Below are 16,603 nucleotides of genomic sequence, written 5' to 3'. Positions count from 1 at the left end.
GAAGAAGCCTGGGAAATGAGATACCTGACGCGGTCTCTAAGATGCACCTTCCTCTTCACCTTCCTTTACTGAAAGAGCTCCGTTCCTTTTCCACACGGGGAAGACAGCTGGGACACAGCCCCCTGGTGCCTGGGTCAGCCCCAGCAGCCTTTGGCCCCCCTGGACCCCAGCGCTGGTGCATACAGAATCACCCTACATGTGCTTTGGCACCTGGAGCGCAGCGTCAGAGCACCACTCACGCAGCGCAGAGCTCAGAAATTCAGGCCCAGCCACGGCGGAAAGGAGCTGCTTGCGATAGCCCTGGTCTCAGGCAAGGCTGCACATGGTTCACATGCAGATGAAACGGGACCAGCAGGATCAGCCCCTCATATTGCTCCTATTCAAAAACCCCTACCCAACTCCACCAAAAACCAGCATTCCATTGTGAAAAGTAACTGGTGCTGACTTTACGCAGAATTGCAGGAATTTGAGAAGTGTGCACGTTTTCAGCGCTGGTAATACCGCCAAGCAACGACACGTTAGTCCTTCAGAAACTGCCAATCTCACGCCGCGCACAAAACCAAATCAATAGGAGGAGGCACACGTGTATTTTGAAGACATGTCGGTTTTACAGAAGGCAGTTCCTGTCATCATCAGTTACCTGCTCCTGTGCAATGTTCATTTCAATAAAGATTCCTTTCCACACCTTCAGCGGAAGGAACACAAACGTTTTCTCCGCCGCCTCCCAAGCTCTGCAGAGACAACTGTGCAGGGTCCCTGCAGGGATGACTGATCACGCGGGATGCTGGAGGCCCTTGTGGGTTGATCCAGGGCGTCATCCCCGTCCTTAGGACAGAACAGAAGTGCCTTGCTGGGTCACAGCCAGGGGACGGGACGTTGCCCTGTGCGGGCTGGGAACACCTTTCTGGAGGAACAGCGCGCTGTGGTTACCCATCTGGGTAAACCTTGCAATTTCAGCAACAGTTCCTCTGTGTGTCAGCAACGTTAATAACCTGATGCCGAAGCTACTGCCTGCCTCCCCCTCCAGAGGGGTTCCAATCAAAAGGGAAGAATAGCACTAAGACTAATCCCTGGGCAGACTGGCTCCTGGGCATAACCAAAATATCGTTACGCAGGACATGAATTCTCACTCCAATGCCGTGAGGGCAGACACCGCTGTTGCCCTTCCTATGTGAAGTGTCATACGTGTCCCACGGATACATCATACAATACACAACACAGCATCTGCCAACAGACGTTTCTCCAGGTTTGCTTCCATTGCTCTTTCCTCGGATTTATTCTAGTCACCACAATACACATTTTCTTCGCTTTCCTGACCATCTTTCCCATGCTTATAAACACACTGTAAAATAACACGCAATCTCTCAGGTTTTTAGAAACACAAATAATACAGCACTCTAACACCTAGGCTGATGCTTTACCCGTATGATACTGCAAGGCATGAGACACATCTGCCAGTCAGATCTTGCCGTGTCACATGCAAACATTTCATTAATGGATCTCGCAGGGGGGTTGTTTAACCTTTAATCCCCTGATTAGCTGACTGACTCCATGGGTAACGATTTGATTCCAGTCCCTCTGCCACAGCAACATGTTCTCCTTTGTCACTCTCCAAAACCACGAAACTTCTATCACAAGTTAAATCAGCTCAGGATATAGCAATAGAGAGAGTATTCTTGCTCTAACAGTAGGTTTAAGATGGAAGCCTTCCACAACACTCTTAGAGAAAAAAATCAGGAAAGTTACCCTAAAAGGGAGGGTCTTGCCTTCCTGAAGCAACACATTTTCTGCACTAGAAAGTCTTTACTGAAAACACTTCAATGTCATTACAATTTTATGTAAAGATACTTGAAGATGTTTGGGGTTTTTTTTTCCAGAAGAGTTTATGGCTCCCTCTGAGCCTTGTTCAGTTCAGCTCGATCCAAATACACCTGAGAATCAAAAAAACCAACTGCAGTGAAGCGAACGCTGAGCTCTGATTCTGCAGGCACGTTTGTCTGTGCTTTCTTTCACCCTGGAACCGATGCAGGGGACAGAGACACTGTGGGGTGGTAATGGGGTGGCAGCCCTCTCGCAGATGCAAGTATTGATTTAGTAAGAAATCTAGATTTATTGATAACTAACAGCAATTTATCAATACAAAATAATTCAGAAAGAAAAGCGACTTATTCACATATTCTAAAATGACAAGATTCACTGTAACTGACCTAACGGTACCTTAATTTATTCATATATATATATATATTTGCACATACACAAACCAGACATGTACATACAGAAACACCCGCCTGTGCTGGTGTAAACAGTGCTCAAGCACTGAAATGCTGCAGCCTGAGCAACAGGCCCCGGGCTGAAGCCTCTACCTTAGCATGTGGTCATTAATAAAGCAGGGAAACTCGCCAGGGAAAGAGGCAGCTTAGACACCAGATATAATCTGTACGGAATGTGTCAGGAGGCAAAGTATCCAACTTTCCTTTCGCATCCTTGTTCAAGGCTGAGGACCCACGTATTCCGGCTTGGTAGAAATTCCTTTGGTCTCAGCTGCCGAGCCCTGGCCAGGCTTTGGGTGGAATCCAACAGGAGAAAACTGGGAAAAAAAAAGTTATTTTGGTTTGTCAATCTCTGGTATACAAGGGCGTGCCCGCTCCCAGCGCCTCTGGAGGCCTCAGCTCCGGGCGGAGGCACCGCGTAGGATTTCCCCCTGCCCGGGCCAGGCTCTGCAAACCCTCGCTGGAACCGGGGCTGCCCGCGGGGCTGGGGGTCGTCATCCATCTGGAGAAGGATCTTTCGTAATCGCCGTTTTCTCTCTCAGGTAGTGATGATTTCATGCATTACACTGTGCTCTCCTGTTTGCTGCTTTAAGTGCACTCTTCTGCCTTTCCTTACTGCACGTTTTCTGTATTACGCTCTTACATTACTTAGTTATCACTAGTAAAATACGCCTGCTCTTTTCACTCTGGTGTCTGGGTTTAATTGGTATCAGAAGTGGGTTTTGGCGAAAAATGCCATTATTTAAGTTCAAAGGTATTTGGTGAAGTCTACCAGATATTCCTGGTTGGGAAAATCCTCCCTATAGTTCGCCGGCCCAGGAGTGGGCTCAGGTCGGAGGACCGTGTGAACAACGGGAGAGCTGGCTGGAAGAAGCCGAACCATTAGATGTTCTAAACTGTATGAAAAGGAAACCTACTGGAAAAGAGGTTACAAATCAAAGTAAACGAGGACGGATTTTGTTAACTGCATATAGAAAACACCACCAGAGTAAAGAGAGGCTGTTGCTGGAGCTCTCCCAGCTGGAGTGACAGATGAGTGATTTGCAGAGTCAAATAGTGATGCTGCAATGCCAAAATAATTTGCTTGCTGATAAGCTGGATACTGATCAGACAGTGGCGGAGAAAGCTGCGGGGTGAGCAGCACGATATAAGAAAAGGAAGGGGCGAGTGAATCGTAACAAGGTGCACGCAGTGATTGCGGGTGCCGGTGCACAGTGGGACTGAGACGTGGGATGGTGATATTTGGGAGTCCACAGATTCTGACGAGGTTGGTTCCACAGATGAATTTGTAGATGCAAAACCTGTGTTGAGGTGAAAGATCAAAGCCGATTCTCACGGGCAAGTTGTAAGGAAGGATACAATAGAGGATTATGCACAGCATGAAGTAAATGATATAATTGAAAGGTCTAAGCAGAGACCAGGGGAAGCCCTGCTTGCTTGGATGGTGCGTTTGCATGGTCAGGGAGCTGCAGGGATAATCCTAGATGCAGGGGGTTCTAAAAAGTTTGTGATTTTATGCTCAGATTCTTTTGTGCAAGATGCATTTCGAAACAATGTTCAGGATACTCATTTGTTAGCACTGGCTGCTCTGGGATGTATACCAAATATCCCACAGACAATAACTGGCCGGCATCTGACCGTCCCTGGTGTACTTTGCGAGACTGTATACAGCGGATGAAAGAGGAAGGGATGCAAGCAGCTATTTTTATAGGAGACGCTGACCTTATGCTGCAGCATCCTTTGTCAGTCACTATGAGAAACAGGGGGATTAAAACTGCTCCACCAGCATATAAGAATGTAATTATGACTCTTCTCCCTAATGAAACGGGGAATCGTCTCAGTGAAGTAATTGACAAAGTGCAACAGTTACGTGACCTTGGAGAGTGGGGCCGCCGGAGAAGTGCAGGGAACCGAGAGAATTCCGACAGATACGATAACAGGATTTCTCGAACAGAAATGTTTACTGCCTTATTAAGGGATGGTATGCCCCGTGATCAAATTGATGGCATTTCAACCCCAGAAATGTGGAAGATATATAAAAAGAGAAAGTTGCATAAACCCAACAAAAAGGTACAAAATTCCCAGGCCAATAAGGCAGGGACAACTCAGTCTACGGCACCACCTCTGGAGCCTTGACGGGACCATCCATCTACTCGCGGGGGGGCCACCGCGAGTGGATCGCCGGTTCCGGGGGGTGAGGAGGATTGGGCACCATTCTCTGACTTGTACCCTTTGCAGGAGGCAAGGGAGGTGAGTCAACATTATGCTCAGCACAAATGAATTAATGGCCAAGCTCCAGTGCAGGGGGTACGGAAGGACCGATGGCCTCACGTGGAGCTCAAAATATTTTGGAATAACCCGTCTCCACAGACTGTAAATGCCCTAATTGACACTGGAGCGGAGGCCTCTCTAATATTTGGAAAGCCAAAGAAGTATAGGGAACAACCTGTAGTTATTACTGGGTTTGGAGGAAAACAAATTGGGGCAGTACAAACACAAATAGAAATGAAAATAGGGAACCTCCCAAAGAAATTGTCCTCCGTAATGATTGTTCCTATTCCTGAATATATAATTGGCATAGACATTTTGAAAGGATTGACTTTAAATCTCCCTGACGGTCAGTATCAGTTTGGAGTCAGACCCTATATTGGTGCCAGACCTGTTACCGTCGGCAAAGTAAAAATGCCTCCTGTGCAGATCCCGGCTGCAGCTGAGTTAGTCACAAGGAAGCAGTATAGAATTCCGCGGGGACATGAAGAGATATCACAGGCAAATAGAGATTTATTAGATGTAGGAGCTTTAAAGCCGACCACGACAGCGTGGAACAACCCGATATGGCCTGTCAAGAAAAGTGATGGCTCCTGGAGAATGACGGTGGATTTCAGAGAAGTAAACAAACATCCTGCACCGCTTGCAGCGGCCGTGCCGGACACTGTCACTTTCATAGAGAGGGTTCAGAGACATCCCGGAACTGGGTACGCTGTCATAGATTTAGCTAGTGCATTTTTTACTGCCCCTATTGCAGAAGAGCATCAGGACCAATTTGCCTTCACATGGCAGGGCCAGCAATACACCTTTACTAGATTACCTCAGGGGTGGCTCACAGCCCCACCATCTGTCATAGAATTGTAGCTGAACACTTAGAGGGAGTACAGCTGCCTCCTCACACACAATTAAGTCAATATATAGATGGTATTTTGATCAAGGAAATAATCAGGGGGAGGTACAACAAGCTCTTGAATTAGTGATAGACCACATGAAACAGAAGGGTTGGGAAGTTAGCCCTGAAAAAATCCAAGGACCGTCTCAGACAGTAAAATTTCTAGGAATTCAGTGGCACTGTGGGCATTGAGAAATACTGCCTAAACCCGAGAAAAAAAAATTGCATTTTGCTGTACCACAAAATAAAAAAGAAGCTCAAAGATTCATTGGGCTATTCAGCTTCTGGAGGCGTCATATTCCCCATTTGGGACAGATTTTAACCCCTTTGCACAAGGTGACAAGGAAAGAATATGAATTTGAATGGGGAAGTGAACAACAAGTTGCTTTTGAGTTAGCTAAGGAAGCCATTCAAAAACTTTAGATTTATGGCCCCTACAGGAAGGGGAGGTAGAGTTAAATGTGTCAGTAAATAAATCATATGCTAACTGGAGCCTGTGGCAGAAACAAGGGAGGAAGAAGGTTCCGTTAGGATTTGGGGGCAGAAAGCTGCCAGAGGCAGGAAACAATTACACTCCTTCTGAGAAACGATTATTAGCATGTTATTGGGCATTAGTTGAAACTGAACAACTCATGACAGGACATGAAGTGGTTCTTTGCCCCGAGACTCCTGTCATGCAATGGGTAAAAAGTTCTCCAAAAACTCATCGCATTGGGCACGCTCAGGAATCAAGTATCATAAAATGGAAATGGTGTATACAAGATAGAGCTAAGGTAGGAGTAGGTGGGGTAGCCACTCTCCGTGAGCAAGTGGTAACTACCCCCACAAAGGATCGAGAAATAAACCCTGATGTTACACCTGAACTGGAATCCCCAGTACAATGGGAAAGGCTTTACATCAACTAGAACCCTCTGCAGAGGAACATGTCTGCTTCACTGAGGGATCAGCGAAGTACACAGGAGGGAAAAGGTTTTGGAAAGCAGTAGCTTATCACCCTCCTTCAGGAAAATTTTTAGAAAGCACAGGAGAAGGACAAAGCAGTCAGTATGCTCAATTGTATATGTTATCATTTTAATCAGATTGCAAATTGGGAAAACAGATTCTTATCCCTTGCAGAAACAATAGCAAACATATTCGATCTCCGCAACTGCTGGGTCTGCGGGAGCCCAGGCGGATTGGAGGATTGGCCTTGGACAGCCCAGCCGGTGTCACCTAAATGGGGGATCAGCACACGAAGTGATGTAAATGAGACAACGGGATTTTGGACTGACGACAGCGACCCTTGGCGATTGCACTTTCCTGGAAAGGGTCTTTACTGTCTCAATCGGACAAGAGAACACGGGGTTCAGATGGGGAAAAGTGTTCGTGAATGGACCTTGTCTCCAGGTTTTGATTGTTGGACTCCTAATTGTCCTCCCTATGATTGTTTCAAATATCGGGGCAGATGGAATCAAACACATGTTAAACTTACTAATGGTAGTTGGGCAAGGTGTTCCTACCACAATTACAAGCAAGCTTTTGAAGGTTGTAAAGCAGTAGGATGGGATGGCTATTTTGACCATCTATTTTTAAGCTGTCCCAGAGATAACTCTACAAGTAAGACTCATGTTGTCCATGATTATCAGTGCAAGTGGCAACATCAAAATGGCACTCGAGCTCACTTCAGCGAGTTCTGGTCCAAAGCTAACAAAACATCTTGGGGATGCGATTGTAAAGGGAAGTCCCATGTGGGAGCTTGGAGCTGCACCTGTTGTGATTCTTACGGTGAAGCAACTGTGGTCGGAGGACCACTAGGCCCGGGAAACACATTATATTTTGACCCACCAATTGATGACGAAACCTGGGAAGGCCCCTTTGCCAATGGAGCTTGGGCTTTAAAGGGACATTATTGGATTTGTGGCCAACCTGCTTATCGGAGGATACTCCCAAATTGGTCAGAATATGCTGTGTGGGATACATCAGACCCCTATTCTTTTTACTATCACAAGATTAGGGAAAGGGGCTTGGGGTCGAAGTATATGAAGATTTGGTTAGGGAAAAACGGTTCATTGACACTTCCCTAACTAAGGGGAGTGTGCAAAAATGGGGACAAGATGAATGGCCACCTGAAAGAATCATAGAATATTATGGACCAGCCTCTTGGGATCCCAACGAAATAGTGGCGGGTGCCGGAGAACCCATCTATAATTTGAATCAGATAATTCGGTTACAAGCTGTCTTAGAAATAATAACTAACCAAACAGATACAGCTCTTGACCTTCTGGCTGACCAATCCACTCAAATGAGGAGTGCAGTCTCTCAGCATCGTATGGTCTTAGATTACCTGTTGGCAGAAGAAGGTGGAGTCTGTGGGAAATTAAATGAATCCAAATGTTGTTTGCAAATTAAGGATAATGGAAAGGTAGTAAAACAAATAACTCTAGAGATGAGAAAATTAGCTCACGTACCGATCCAAAGATGGAAGGGCTGGGACCTGGATCCATTTTCATGGCTGCCGGGGGGCCCTTGGATCAAACGTGTCCTTTTCTTTTTCCTATGTGCTGTTGCTAGCTTAGTGTTTATTGCTTGCTTCATTCCTTGCGGTATACAGTTGATTAGGCACGCAGTAATGGAAATGCAATTTGTAGTTACACCTGATGGGAGATCCTCAACTGATGAACGAAAACTAATGTCACTGACCACAGAAATGGTCTGGGAGCCATGATTCACCTATAGGTCCAAGGGCTGAATGAAGTGCTAAGGCTGGGACAACAAGCCCAAGCCAGAGTTGACCTATAGATGAATCCTGTCTATTTTATAACTGATAACCATTGTGCTAACAGGTATTATACTGAGTTATAGCCACCCGCCTGTGCTGACGTAAAAAGTGCTCAAGTATTGAAATGCTGCAGCCTGAACAACAGGCCCCGAGCTGAAGCTGCTACCTTAGCACGTGGTCATTAATAAAGTACGTAAACTCGCTGGTGAGAGATGCAGCTTAGACAAAATATAATCAGTAGCGAGGAGAGAACGCATCCAACTTTCCTTTCTCAGCCTTGTTCAAGAACCCAGGTATTTGGCCTTGTTAGAAACTCCCTTGGTTTCCCCCACCCCGAGCCCTGGCCAGGCTTTGGGTGGAATCCAACAGGAGAATGAAACCAGAAATTTTCCGCTCAAAACGAAGGTGCCAGCTGTTCTGGCCTGTCAATCTCTGGTCTATAAGGCTGGGCCCGTTGCAGTGACTCTGGAGGCCTCAGCTCCGGGCGGAGGCACCGCGTAGGATTTCCCCCTGCCCGGGCCAGGCTCTGCAAACCCTCGCTGGAACCGGGGCTGCCCGCAGAGGGATGGGGGATGATAATATATGCAAGTGGGGATGTATTTTTCCTAATATCTATTCTCTCTCTCATGTAGTAATGATTCGATGCATTACCCTGTATTTTCCTGTTTGCTGCTTTAAGTGCACTATTCTGCCTTTTCTTACTGCACGTTTTCTGTATTACACTCTTACTTTACTTGGTTATCACCAGTAAAATACGCCTGCTCTTTTCACTCTGGTGTCTGAGTTTAACTGGTATCCTTAATCAGCAAAATAGGGGGGATCTCCTCAAGCATCGCCCATCCCTTCCTGCATCCCCAGGGGCCACGTCAGCATCCCCCTCAAACTCCCCTCGTAGCCCCCCTACAACCCCCAAACCCACCTTGTATCCCCCCTACACCCCCCAACACCACCTTGTCTCTCTCCCCAGGCCAGCCACAGCCCCAGCTCCATGATGCCTGGGGCCTCCTCCCCGGGGGATAACAGCCCCCACACCTCCGGCTCGGGGATCGAGCAGAGCTCCAGCGACTGGGTGACCACCGACATCGAGGTGAAGGTCCGTGACACCTACCCGGACAGTCAGGCGGTGGGACAGATCGGCGTCATCTGCAGCGTCACGGTGAGACCCCCCCGCCCCGGTTCGGGGGGTGTTTTTGGGGCAGGGAGGGGGTAACACACATGGTGAGGCTGATTTCCCCCCCCACCTTTTTCTGTTTTTGTAGGGCGGGATGTGCTCCGTCTGCCTGAAGGACAGCGAGAAGGTGGTGAGCATCTCCAGCGAGCACCTGGAGCCCGTCACCCCCACCACATACGACAAGGTAGGGCCCCCTCCCAGCCCCCCCCTTTACACTGGGCCCCCACCACTCCCCCCCCCGCCCCTGCTCCTTTAGGGACCTTCTAGATCCCCTCAGGTGCTACCCCCGACCCTCTGGCACCTCCCCACTGTGATAGGTGTTAAACCGTCTGTTCATCAAATTCAGCGAACTGTAATATGAACTATTGCATATTGTGTAATACTAACAGCAAATGCTTAATTGAACTAACATGATAGTGTAAAAAAAAAAAAAAAAAGTGACAGGAAAGGGTGGGGGGAACAACAAGAGAGGAAGCATCTGTACGTCAGAAGATGTGGAGAATTGCAGGCACATAATTGACTAAAACAGGAGGGTGTTCACGACCATGAATCTCATTATGCAAAGAGATTACTGGGCCTAGACTGAGAAGAACTCTGCAAACTCAGAGGATCATCACATTCCAAGCCAAAGGTGAAACGTACACTGTGAGGAGGACCTACGGCCTTCCTCCCAGAAGACCACCCCCCACGATTTGAAGACCCCTGACCGTAGTTTTAACAACTTCAGCGCAAGCGTAAAGGACTGATAAGCTAATTACCATACGAAGCGGGAGTAGGCGGGTTCAAGTAATGAATATGTATATGTGTATAATGACTATGTAATACTTTGTAGTATAATGATTGATAAGATTGACACAGAGTGCCCTGGGGGGGGCGGTCCGTTGTTGGAGTACGAGACTCCCCGGCCGCCCAGCGCTGTTTTGCTTGTTGCCGCTTGCTAAATAAAGAAATTGGGAACTCTGACTCAGCCAAATTTAAGAAGTCAGTTTATAACACCCACAACCGCTCTGGGACCCTCCCAGCAGCCCTGGGACCCCCACCAGCCCCCTCAAGGCCCACTCTCCCCCCCATCTGCCCCCCCCCTCAGGTCAAGGTGACCCTGGGGGAGGACCGTGAAGCCACCGGGACCCTGCTCCGCATTGACGGGGAGGACGGGATCGTCCACATGGATTTAGACGACAATATCACGATCTTCAGCCTCCGCCTCCGGCAAACTGATGGAAGATTGAGGGGAGCCCCCTGTGCCCCCCACCCCCTGCTGCCCCCCGCTCTCTTTGTGTCCCCCCGTTCTCTTTCTCCACACCCCTTTCCCCTGCTCAGTGTCGGCGGTTGGAACGAGGTTTAGTTGTCAATAAAGGCCTGTGGGTGCAGCCGGGGGGATGAACCAGGGCCCCGCGCCCCCCAGGGCTGGGGAAAGGGCGGTTAAATGCCCCCCCGGGGCCGAGAGAGGGTTGCAGCGGGACCCCCGGGGGTGGGGGGTGCTGAGCCGGGACCCCACTGCGGGGCGGGGGGAGAGTGAAGCGGCTTCAGCGCCGGCCGCGCTCATGCTCTGCCCTTACACCCCGCCTCCGCTTCCGCCGCCTCCTCCCATTGGCTCTGCCGCCGCCGGGCCCGCCTGCCCACCGTCACCATTGGCCAGTGGCCGCGCCGCCATTGGTGGTCGGCCCTCAGTCCACGCCCCTCCCGCCCCGCCGCCGCTCATTGGCTGGAAGCGGAGGGAGAAGATTGGCTGCGGCGGCCGCGCGTGCGCCCTGTGGCGCGCGGTGCGGGAAGATGGCGGCGGCCTGTGAGTTCCGCGGCGCCCTGGGAGCCCGCCGGGCCGGGCCGGGCCGCCGGCGGTACCGAGGCGGTGCTGCGGGAGCGGCTGCGGCGGCAGCAGGTGGGGCCGCGAGGGGGCTGAACCTGGGCCTGAGGGGACGGGCGGGCGGGAAGGGGGGGCACGGGGCTCCGCGGGTGTCCCCAGCGGTGCCCACCTGTCCCCCGGCTTCTCTGGGCGCCCCGCGCCTGGGCCTGTCTGTCCTCGGGGGTCCCCCGCCCTCCCCGGGAGGCGCCGGCGGTCTCTGACTGGCGCTGGGTGTTCCCAGAGCTCCCCGGCTGTCGCTGGCCATCCTCGGCCACCTCTAGGCCTCCGGGGCTGTTCCCGGGGCCCTCTGGCTGTCCCTGGCCACCCTCGGCCCCGCCAGCACTCCCTGCCTGTCCCCGAGTGTCTCTGGGGCTCTCTGAGCATCCTCAGACATCCCTGGGGGTCCCTAAAGGTCCCTGGGGCTCTCGGGGTGTCCCTGACCATGCCCAGAGCTCCCTGGGGGTCCCCAAGTGTCCCCAGCAATTCTGGACTGTCCCTGGACCATCCCCAAGTATCCCGAAGCGTCCCTGGGTGTCCTCACGCCCCTCCTCCCGGTGTGCGCCCCCCCTCTCTGTGTCCCCTTGCTACACAGGTGACAGAGTGACCCCTGGGACACACCGCGGGCCTGGAGGAGGATGAGGAGGAAGAGCACAGCCCCCTCCAAGTGGGGCAGCTGGAACACCGGCTCCTTGGCTTGAGGGGTGGCCAGCGCCGCCGCGCCGGCGAGGCCGAGCCCCACAGTGACTTTTGGCACTGCCGCCTCCACGGCTGGTAACCGCAGGTCGGTACCTGCCGGCGCTTCGGCGGCCCCGCCAGCGAGCTCTGTTTTCCCTGGTGGCTCCTCCATCGCCTGCGTTTTGGTGGCGGCCGCTTCCTTCACTGTTAAGCGGGACGGCGTTGCGCGTGGCCGTCGGGGCTCCGCCGCTGGCAGCACCGCGGTGGCTGCGGCGCTTGGTGCTGCTTTGGCGGCTCTTCGGCCGCTTGGGGAGCTTGGGAAGGGCAAAGTCCACGGCCGCCGCGCTGCCGGCTGCGGCGCTCACCGGGCCGGGGGCTGCTGGCAGCTCCTTGCAGGGCGTCAGGATGGGGGTGTTCTGGGTGAGGGTGGGGGAGATGGGACCTGGCACCCACTACACTCATCCGTCCATATAGGGACCCCCAAGCGCCCGGGTTCCCCGGTGCTGCATCCCCAGGGCCTCTCAAGCATCCCCCATCCCTGTCCTGCATCCACAGCCCCCCCCTCCCCCCATTCCTGCACCCACAGTCACCTACCAGCCTGGCCACCTTCCGCCGGTGCCGCCGAGGCCTTCGTGGACGTTGCGGTTCTGAGCTCCCTACCCCCCACTGTATTCTGCCACCCCCAAAGGTGTGTGGGGTCTTAGGCCAGTCCTGACTTGCTGGCCCCGGTGCCCCTGAACCCTTTTCCCTCGGCAGGTTTTGGCCGGCGATCGATAACTGGCTGCGGAAAGCCGTCTCTGGGCGCCGGGTCAAGGTGCGCTTGCTGGTGGGTTGTTGGTGACACAGCCGAGTCACCGCGTTTGCCTTCCTCAAACCCCTTGGCGCCATCGCCGATGCCCAGACCCGCTGCAACATGGCCGTAGTGAGTATCATGGCCTGAGCGTGGCGTGCCGGCAGGCGACGGGTCGGTGGGCGCTGGGTGACGGTCTCCTCGCTCCCCGCAGCTCCATCCAGGAGCAGGTGCCGGCGGTTTTGGAGCGGGATTGGAGCTCCCGCTGCAGCGCTGACGTCAGCGGTTCTGAGCGGGGGCAGAGCCTCTGCGGCTCCCGGTAGGCACCGGGGAACGGGCCACTGGTGAGCCACAGGTTCCAGCTGCACCGAATCCAGCCTCCCCGCTCGCGTTTGGGGAGAAAAGTGCGAGTTTTTGTGGAGTTTGCGGGGCTGTTCTCGAGGCAGGGGGCCCTCTGCGCCGCGGCGATGGAGAGCGCCGGGCCTTTGCTGAATGCCGTGCCGGCAGCGGGAGGGAAGCCGGGCGCCCCTCGAGTCCCGGCGGTGCCAAACCCACCCCGGCAAAGAGTCAGAGGAAACGCTTGGCTGTCGGCAAACCATTTACTGGGGGATCACTGCGAAAACCGGTGCCGAGAGCGTGTGGCACAGCACATCCTGGGGCATCCCTGGCTCCGCTCTTCTCTCCCGGCGTGGAGCCGGGTGTTGCTGGTCGGGGTGGCTGAAGGTGAGGAAGAGGAGGGTCTCTGGGCAGCTCTTCTCTGCCAGGGGGTTTGCCAGGGTTGCTGCGGTGGCTCAGCAGGGATGTGGGTGTTCCTGGCTCTGTGCCGGGAGGAGTGTGCCAGGCACAGTGGGGGAGTCCCCGTCTGTCCCCTGGGGCCCATCCTTGGGGACAGGGATGGCGCTTGGCGGCTTGAGGTCGCGCCGTGTCACCGGAGCGTCCTGCATTGAGAACAACGGGGGGGGTGAGCGGCACCGTTACAGAGGCTCCCAGATAAACAACCAACCACCAACAATAAAAAATGATTACCACAACTAGTTCTTTGTAAATCACAGGTTCGAATGTCTGTGAGAGGAGAGCAGATCGACTTTCTAGGGTTTACGGGCAACCCAGGGACCTGGAGCACCCCGGGATTCTGGGCACTCATGACATGGGGCACCAGGGACCCGCAGCACCCATGATCTGGGGGCACCAGGGACCCCGAGCATCCAGGGCCCCAAAGCACCGGGGGGACGCAAAGGCCCCGAGCACCCGGTGTCCCCGAGCACCCACGCCCAGGAGCCCCCCCACGGCTGTACCTCGGCGTGGGACGAGGTGTTCGCTCTGCCAGGCAGGTTCTGCTCCACGCCGCTCCCGGCGACCACGCTGCCATCGGGGCGGCCACGCTGTTCCCGGCTGCCGGGGGCCCCCGGCACCGTGGAGTTACCGGCCGCGCGCGTTGCCCTGGGCTGGCGCTGATGCTGGGAGCGCCCGGTGCCGTGGCGGGTGGGGACGGGGGCTGGGCAGACGTCCCGCGGGCTCGTGCCGCTGCCGTACCCGTGAGACCCTGCGCGTGATCCAAGAGATGAGCAGGGAAACCCCTGAGCTTCTCCCCTGAGCCCTGGCCAGGCTCGGGGGCAATCTCCTGTGAGAGCCAAACCAGATATTCCCGCTCCAAACAAAGGCGCCGGCTCTCCTGCCGGGCTGATTTTGGGGCTAGAAGGCCGGGCCCGCTCCCAGCGCCTCTGGAGGCCTCAGCTCCGGGCGGAGGCACCGCGTAGGATTTCCCCCTGCCCGGGCCAGGCTCTGCAAACCCTCGCTGGAACCGGGGCTGCCCGCGGGGCTGGGGGCTGGCAGCGGGGGCAAGGGCTGAGGGATCTGCCTTAACCCCTGTGCTCTCTCTCGGGCAGGGATGCTCTGAGGCGTTACCCTGTGCTCTCCTGTTTGTTGCTTTAGCTGCACTACTCTGCCTTTTCTTACTGCATGTTTTCTGTATTACGCTGTTATATAATTTGACTATCACCAGTGAAATACGCCTGCTCTTTTCAGTCTGGTGTCTGAGTTTAATTGCTATCCTTAATCAGCAAAACAGGGGGGATCTCCCCGAGCATCCACCATCCCTATCCTGCATCCCCAAGGGCCCCCCCAGCAGCCCCCCTAAACTCCCTATAACCCCCAAACCCACCTTGTAGCCCCCCTACACCCCCCAACACCACCTTGTCTCTCTCCTCAGGACAGCCGCAGCCCAAGCCCTGTGGGCAACAGCTCCATGACCCCTGGGTCCCCCTCCCGGGGGGATAACAGCCCCCACATCCCCAGCTCGGGAATCGAGCAGAGCTCCAGCGACTGGGTGACCACCGACATCGAGGTGAAGGTCCGTGACACCTACCCGGACAGTCAGGCGGTGGGACAGATCGGCGTCATCCGCAGCGTCACGGTGAGAGCCCCCTGCCCCGGTTCGGGGGGTGCTTTTGGGACAGGGAGGGTGTAACACACATGATGATGCTGATTTCCCCCCCCACCTTTTTCTGTTTTTGTAGGGTGGGATGTGCTCCGTCTGCCTGAAGGACAGCGAGAAAGTGGTGAGCATCTCCAGCGAGCACCTGGAGCCTGTCACCCCCACCAAGAACAAGGTAGGGCCCCCCCCCGCAGACCCCCTCTTTATACTAAGCCACCGCCGCCACGTGCTCCTTTGGGGACCTTCTAGATCCCCTCAGGTGCTACCCCAGCCCCTCTGGGACCACCCCACAGCCCCTCTGGGACCCTCCCAGCACCCCTGGGACCCCCCACCAGCCCCCTCAAGGCCCACTCTCCCCCCCTCAGGTCTGGATGATCCTGGGGTAGGACCGCGAAGCCACCGGGATCCTGATCTACAGCGACAGGGAGGACGGGCTCGTCCATATGGATTTAGAAGACAAGATCAAGATCTCCAGCCGCCGCTTCCTCAGCAAACTGCTGGAAGCTTGTGGGGGGGCCTCCTGTACTTCCCAGCCCCTGCTGCCCCCTGTTCTCTTTGTGTCTGATGCAGAGAACTGATGACTTGTTTTGAGACTTACTTAGCTACTTACTAATAGCAAGCTGCTTAGCAACTTATTTACTTAGTTATAGCAACTTACAGTTTTACTTACAGTATTTTTGAATCTTGCTAAGAATCCTGCTTGCCCAGACTGTTCTGTGGAATTTTACCCAGGACTGTGTTCATCAAAATAAAGCAGTTCACTGTGAAAATCTACCAAGAACTACAATGTTCAGCAAAATATCATGGTTTTGTCCTTGGGGAACAGGTGTGCTCTAACTAGTTGGTTCTTGATAATGAGTAAAGATAGCCATGTACAGACGGGAGAAGTTCCATTGCTTCTCTTAGATAAGACAGAATGAGTAAACCGGCTGAAAAACCCTCTTGTTATTCAAGAAATTGGCCAAGAGAATCTGCACGTGCTCTGGGGGAAAAACAAGGTGAGAAAGACTAGAGCCTTCCTCCCAAAGCCCCCCGGAGATGCCCCCAGGAGGCGATGGGCAGGTGCAAAGAGAACATCAACTGCTGGCACCAGGCTCTAGAACTAACCCACCCTCATCCTGCACACGGATGTTTGTGTTGCGGAACCCAACGACTAGCTGTATCCACACTCGATGAGTCTCTGGTAAAATGTGCGGTAGGGGTGCGAGCTTTGTGGAGAAATCCCCTTGCACCCCGGCTGGAGTCAACATCCCCACTGTTGCAGTGGTAGAGTCTGTTCCCACAAATCGGGTGTCTCTGCCTGGTCCTGCGCTTCTCAGGGCACGGGGGTGAAAAGGGACGGGCAGGGCACTGCCTGGCTGGGGGCAGTGGACAGGAGCTGCCACAGCTGAAGCCCGAGAGGGCAGAGAAAGGGAAAGAAGGAGAAAATTAAGGCCATCTGTGCAGCAGCTGCCTCCCGCTGCAGACGAGAGAGCCTGCCTCTCCGGGTGAGGAAGGAGCCC

The 16,603-nt window shown here is 53.8% G+C and overlaps 1 protein-coding gene and 1 long non-coding RNA gene across 7 annotated transcripts; one reads left to right on the top strand and one right to left on the bottom strand.

Annotated features, from left to right (window-relative positions):
- Window positions 1–7,676: 7,676 nt before the first annotated feature.
- LOC141955043 (uncharacterized) lies at window positions 7,677–9,478 on the bottom strand. 2 transcript variants are annotated; one of them, XR_012632328.1, is made up of 3 exons: window positions 9,297–9,478; window positions 7,878–8,081; window positions 7,677–7,776 (listed from the first exon to the last, which is right to left on the bottom strand). It is a non-coding gene; the product is annotated as an uncharacterized LOC141955043 (long non-coding RNA). The 2 variants fall into 2 exon arrangements; XR_012632327.1 differs by having other exon boundaries at window positions 7,681–7,753.
- A 1,703-nt stretch (window positions 9,479–11,181) lies between these two features.
- Window positions 11,182–16,440, top strand: LOC141955040 (transcription elongation factor SPT5-like). 5 transcript variants are annotated; one of them, XM_074895102.1, is made up of 8 exons: window positions 11,182–11,238; window positions 11,795–11,983; window positions 12,634–12,703; window positions 12,882–12,986; window positions 13,720–13,994; window positions 14,877–15,080; window positions 15,184–15,276; window positions 15,467–16,440. In XM_074895102.1, exons 5-8 carry the CDS (start codon window positions 13,815–13,817, stop codon window positions 15,485–15,487), a joined length of 498 nt encoding a protein of 165 aa, XP_074751203.1. In that variant the 5' UTR covers window positions 11,182–11,238; window positions 11,795–11,983; window positions 12,634–12,703; window positions 12,882–12,986; window positions 13,720–13,814; the 3' UTR covers window positions 15,488–16,440. The 5 variants fall into 5 exon arrangements, with proteins under 5 accessions (XP_074751203.1, XP_074751202.1, XP_074751201.1 ...); XM_074895101.1 differs by having other exon boundaries at window positions 12,634–12,799; XM_074895100.1 differs by lacking the exon at window positions 12,882–12,986 and having other exon boundaries at window positions 12,634–12,799.
- Window positions 16,441–16,603: the final 163 nt, after the last annotated feature.

This window comes from Athene noctua, unplaced genomic scaffold, assembly GCF_965140245.1.
Source record: "Athene noctua unplaced genomic scaffold, bAthNoc1.hap1.1 HAP1_HAP1_scaffold_84, whole genome shotgun sequence".
In the NCBI taxonomy this organism is placed as follows: domain Eukaryota; kingdom Metazoa; phylum Chordata; class Aves; order Strigiformes; family Strigidae; genus Athene; species Athene noctua.
Note: the sequence above shows the minus strand (reverse complement) of the source record. Positions and strands in the feature narration are given on the sequence as shown.

Excerpts from the sequence above, each read along its gene's own strand:
- LOC141955040 (XM_074895099.1), top strand. The coding sequence starts at position 13,135 with ATGGAGAGCGCCGGGCCTTTGCTGAATGCCGTGCCGGCAGCGGGAGGG. Across the intron at positions 13,995-14,876 it reads CGAGGTGTTCGCTCTGCCAG|GACAGCCGCAGCCCAAGCCC; the intron begins GCAGGTTCTGCT and ends CTCTCTCCTCAG. Across the intron at positions 15,277-15,466 it reads TCACCCCCACCAAGAACAAG|GTCTGGATGATCCTGGGGTA; the intron begins GTAGGGCCCCCC and ends TCCCCCCCTCAG.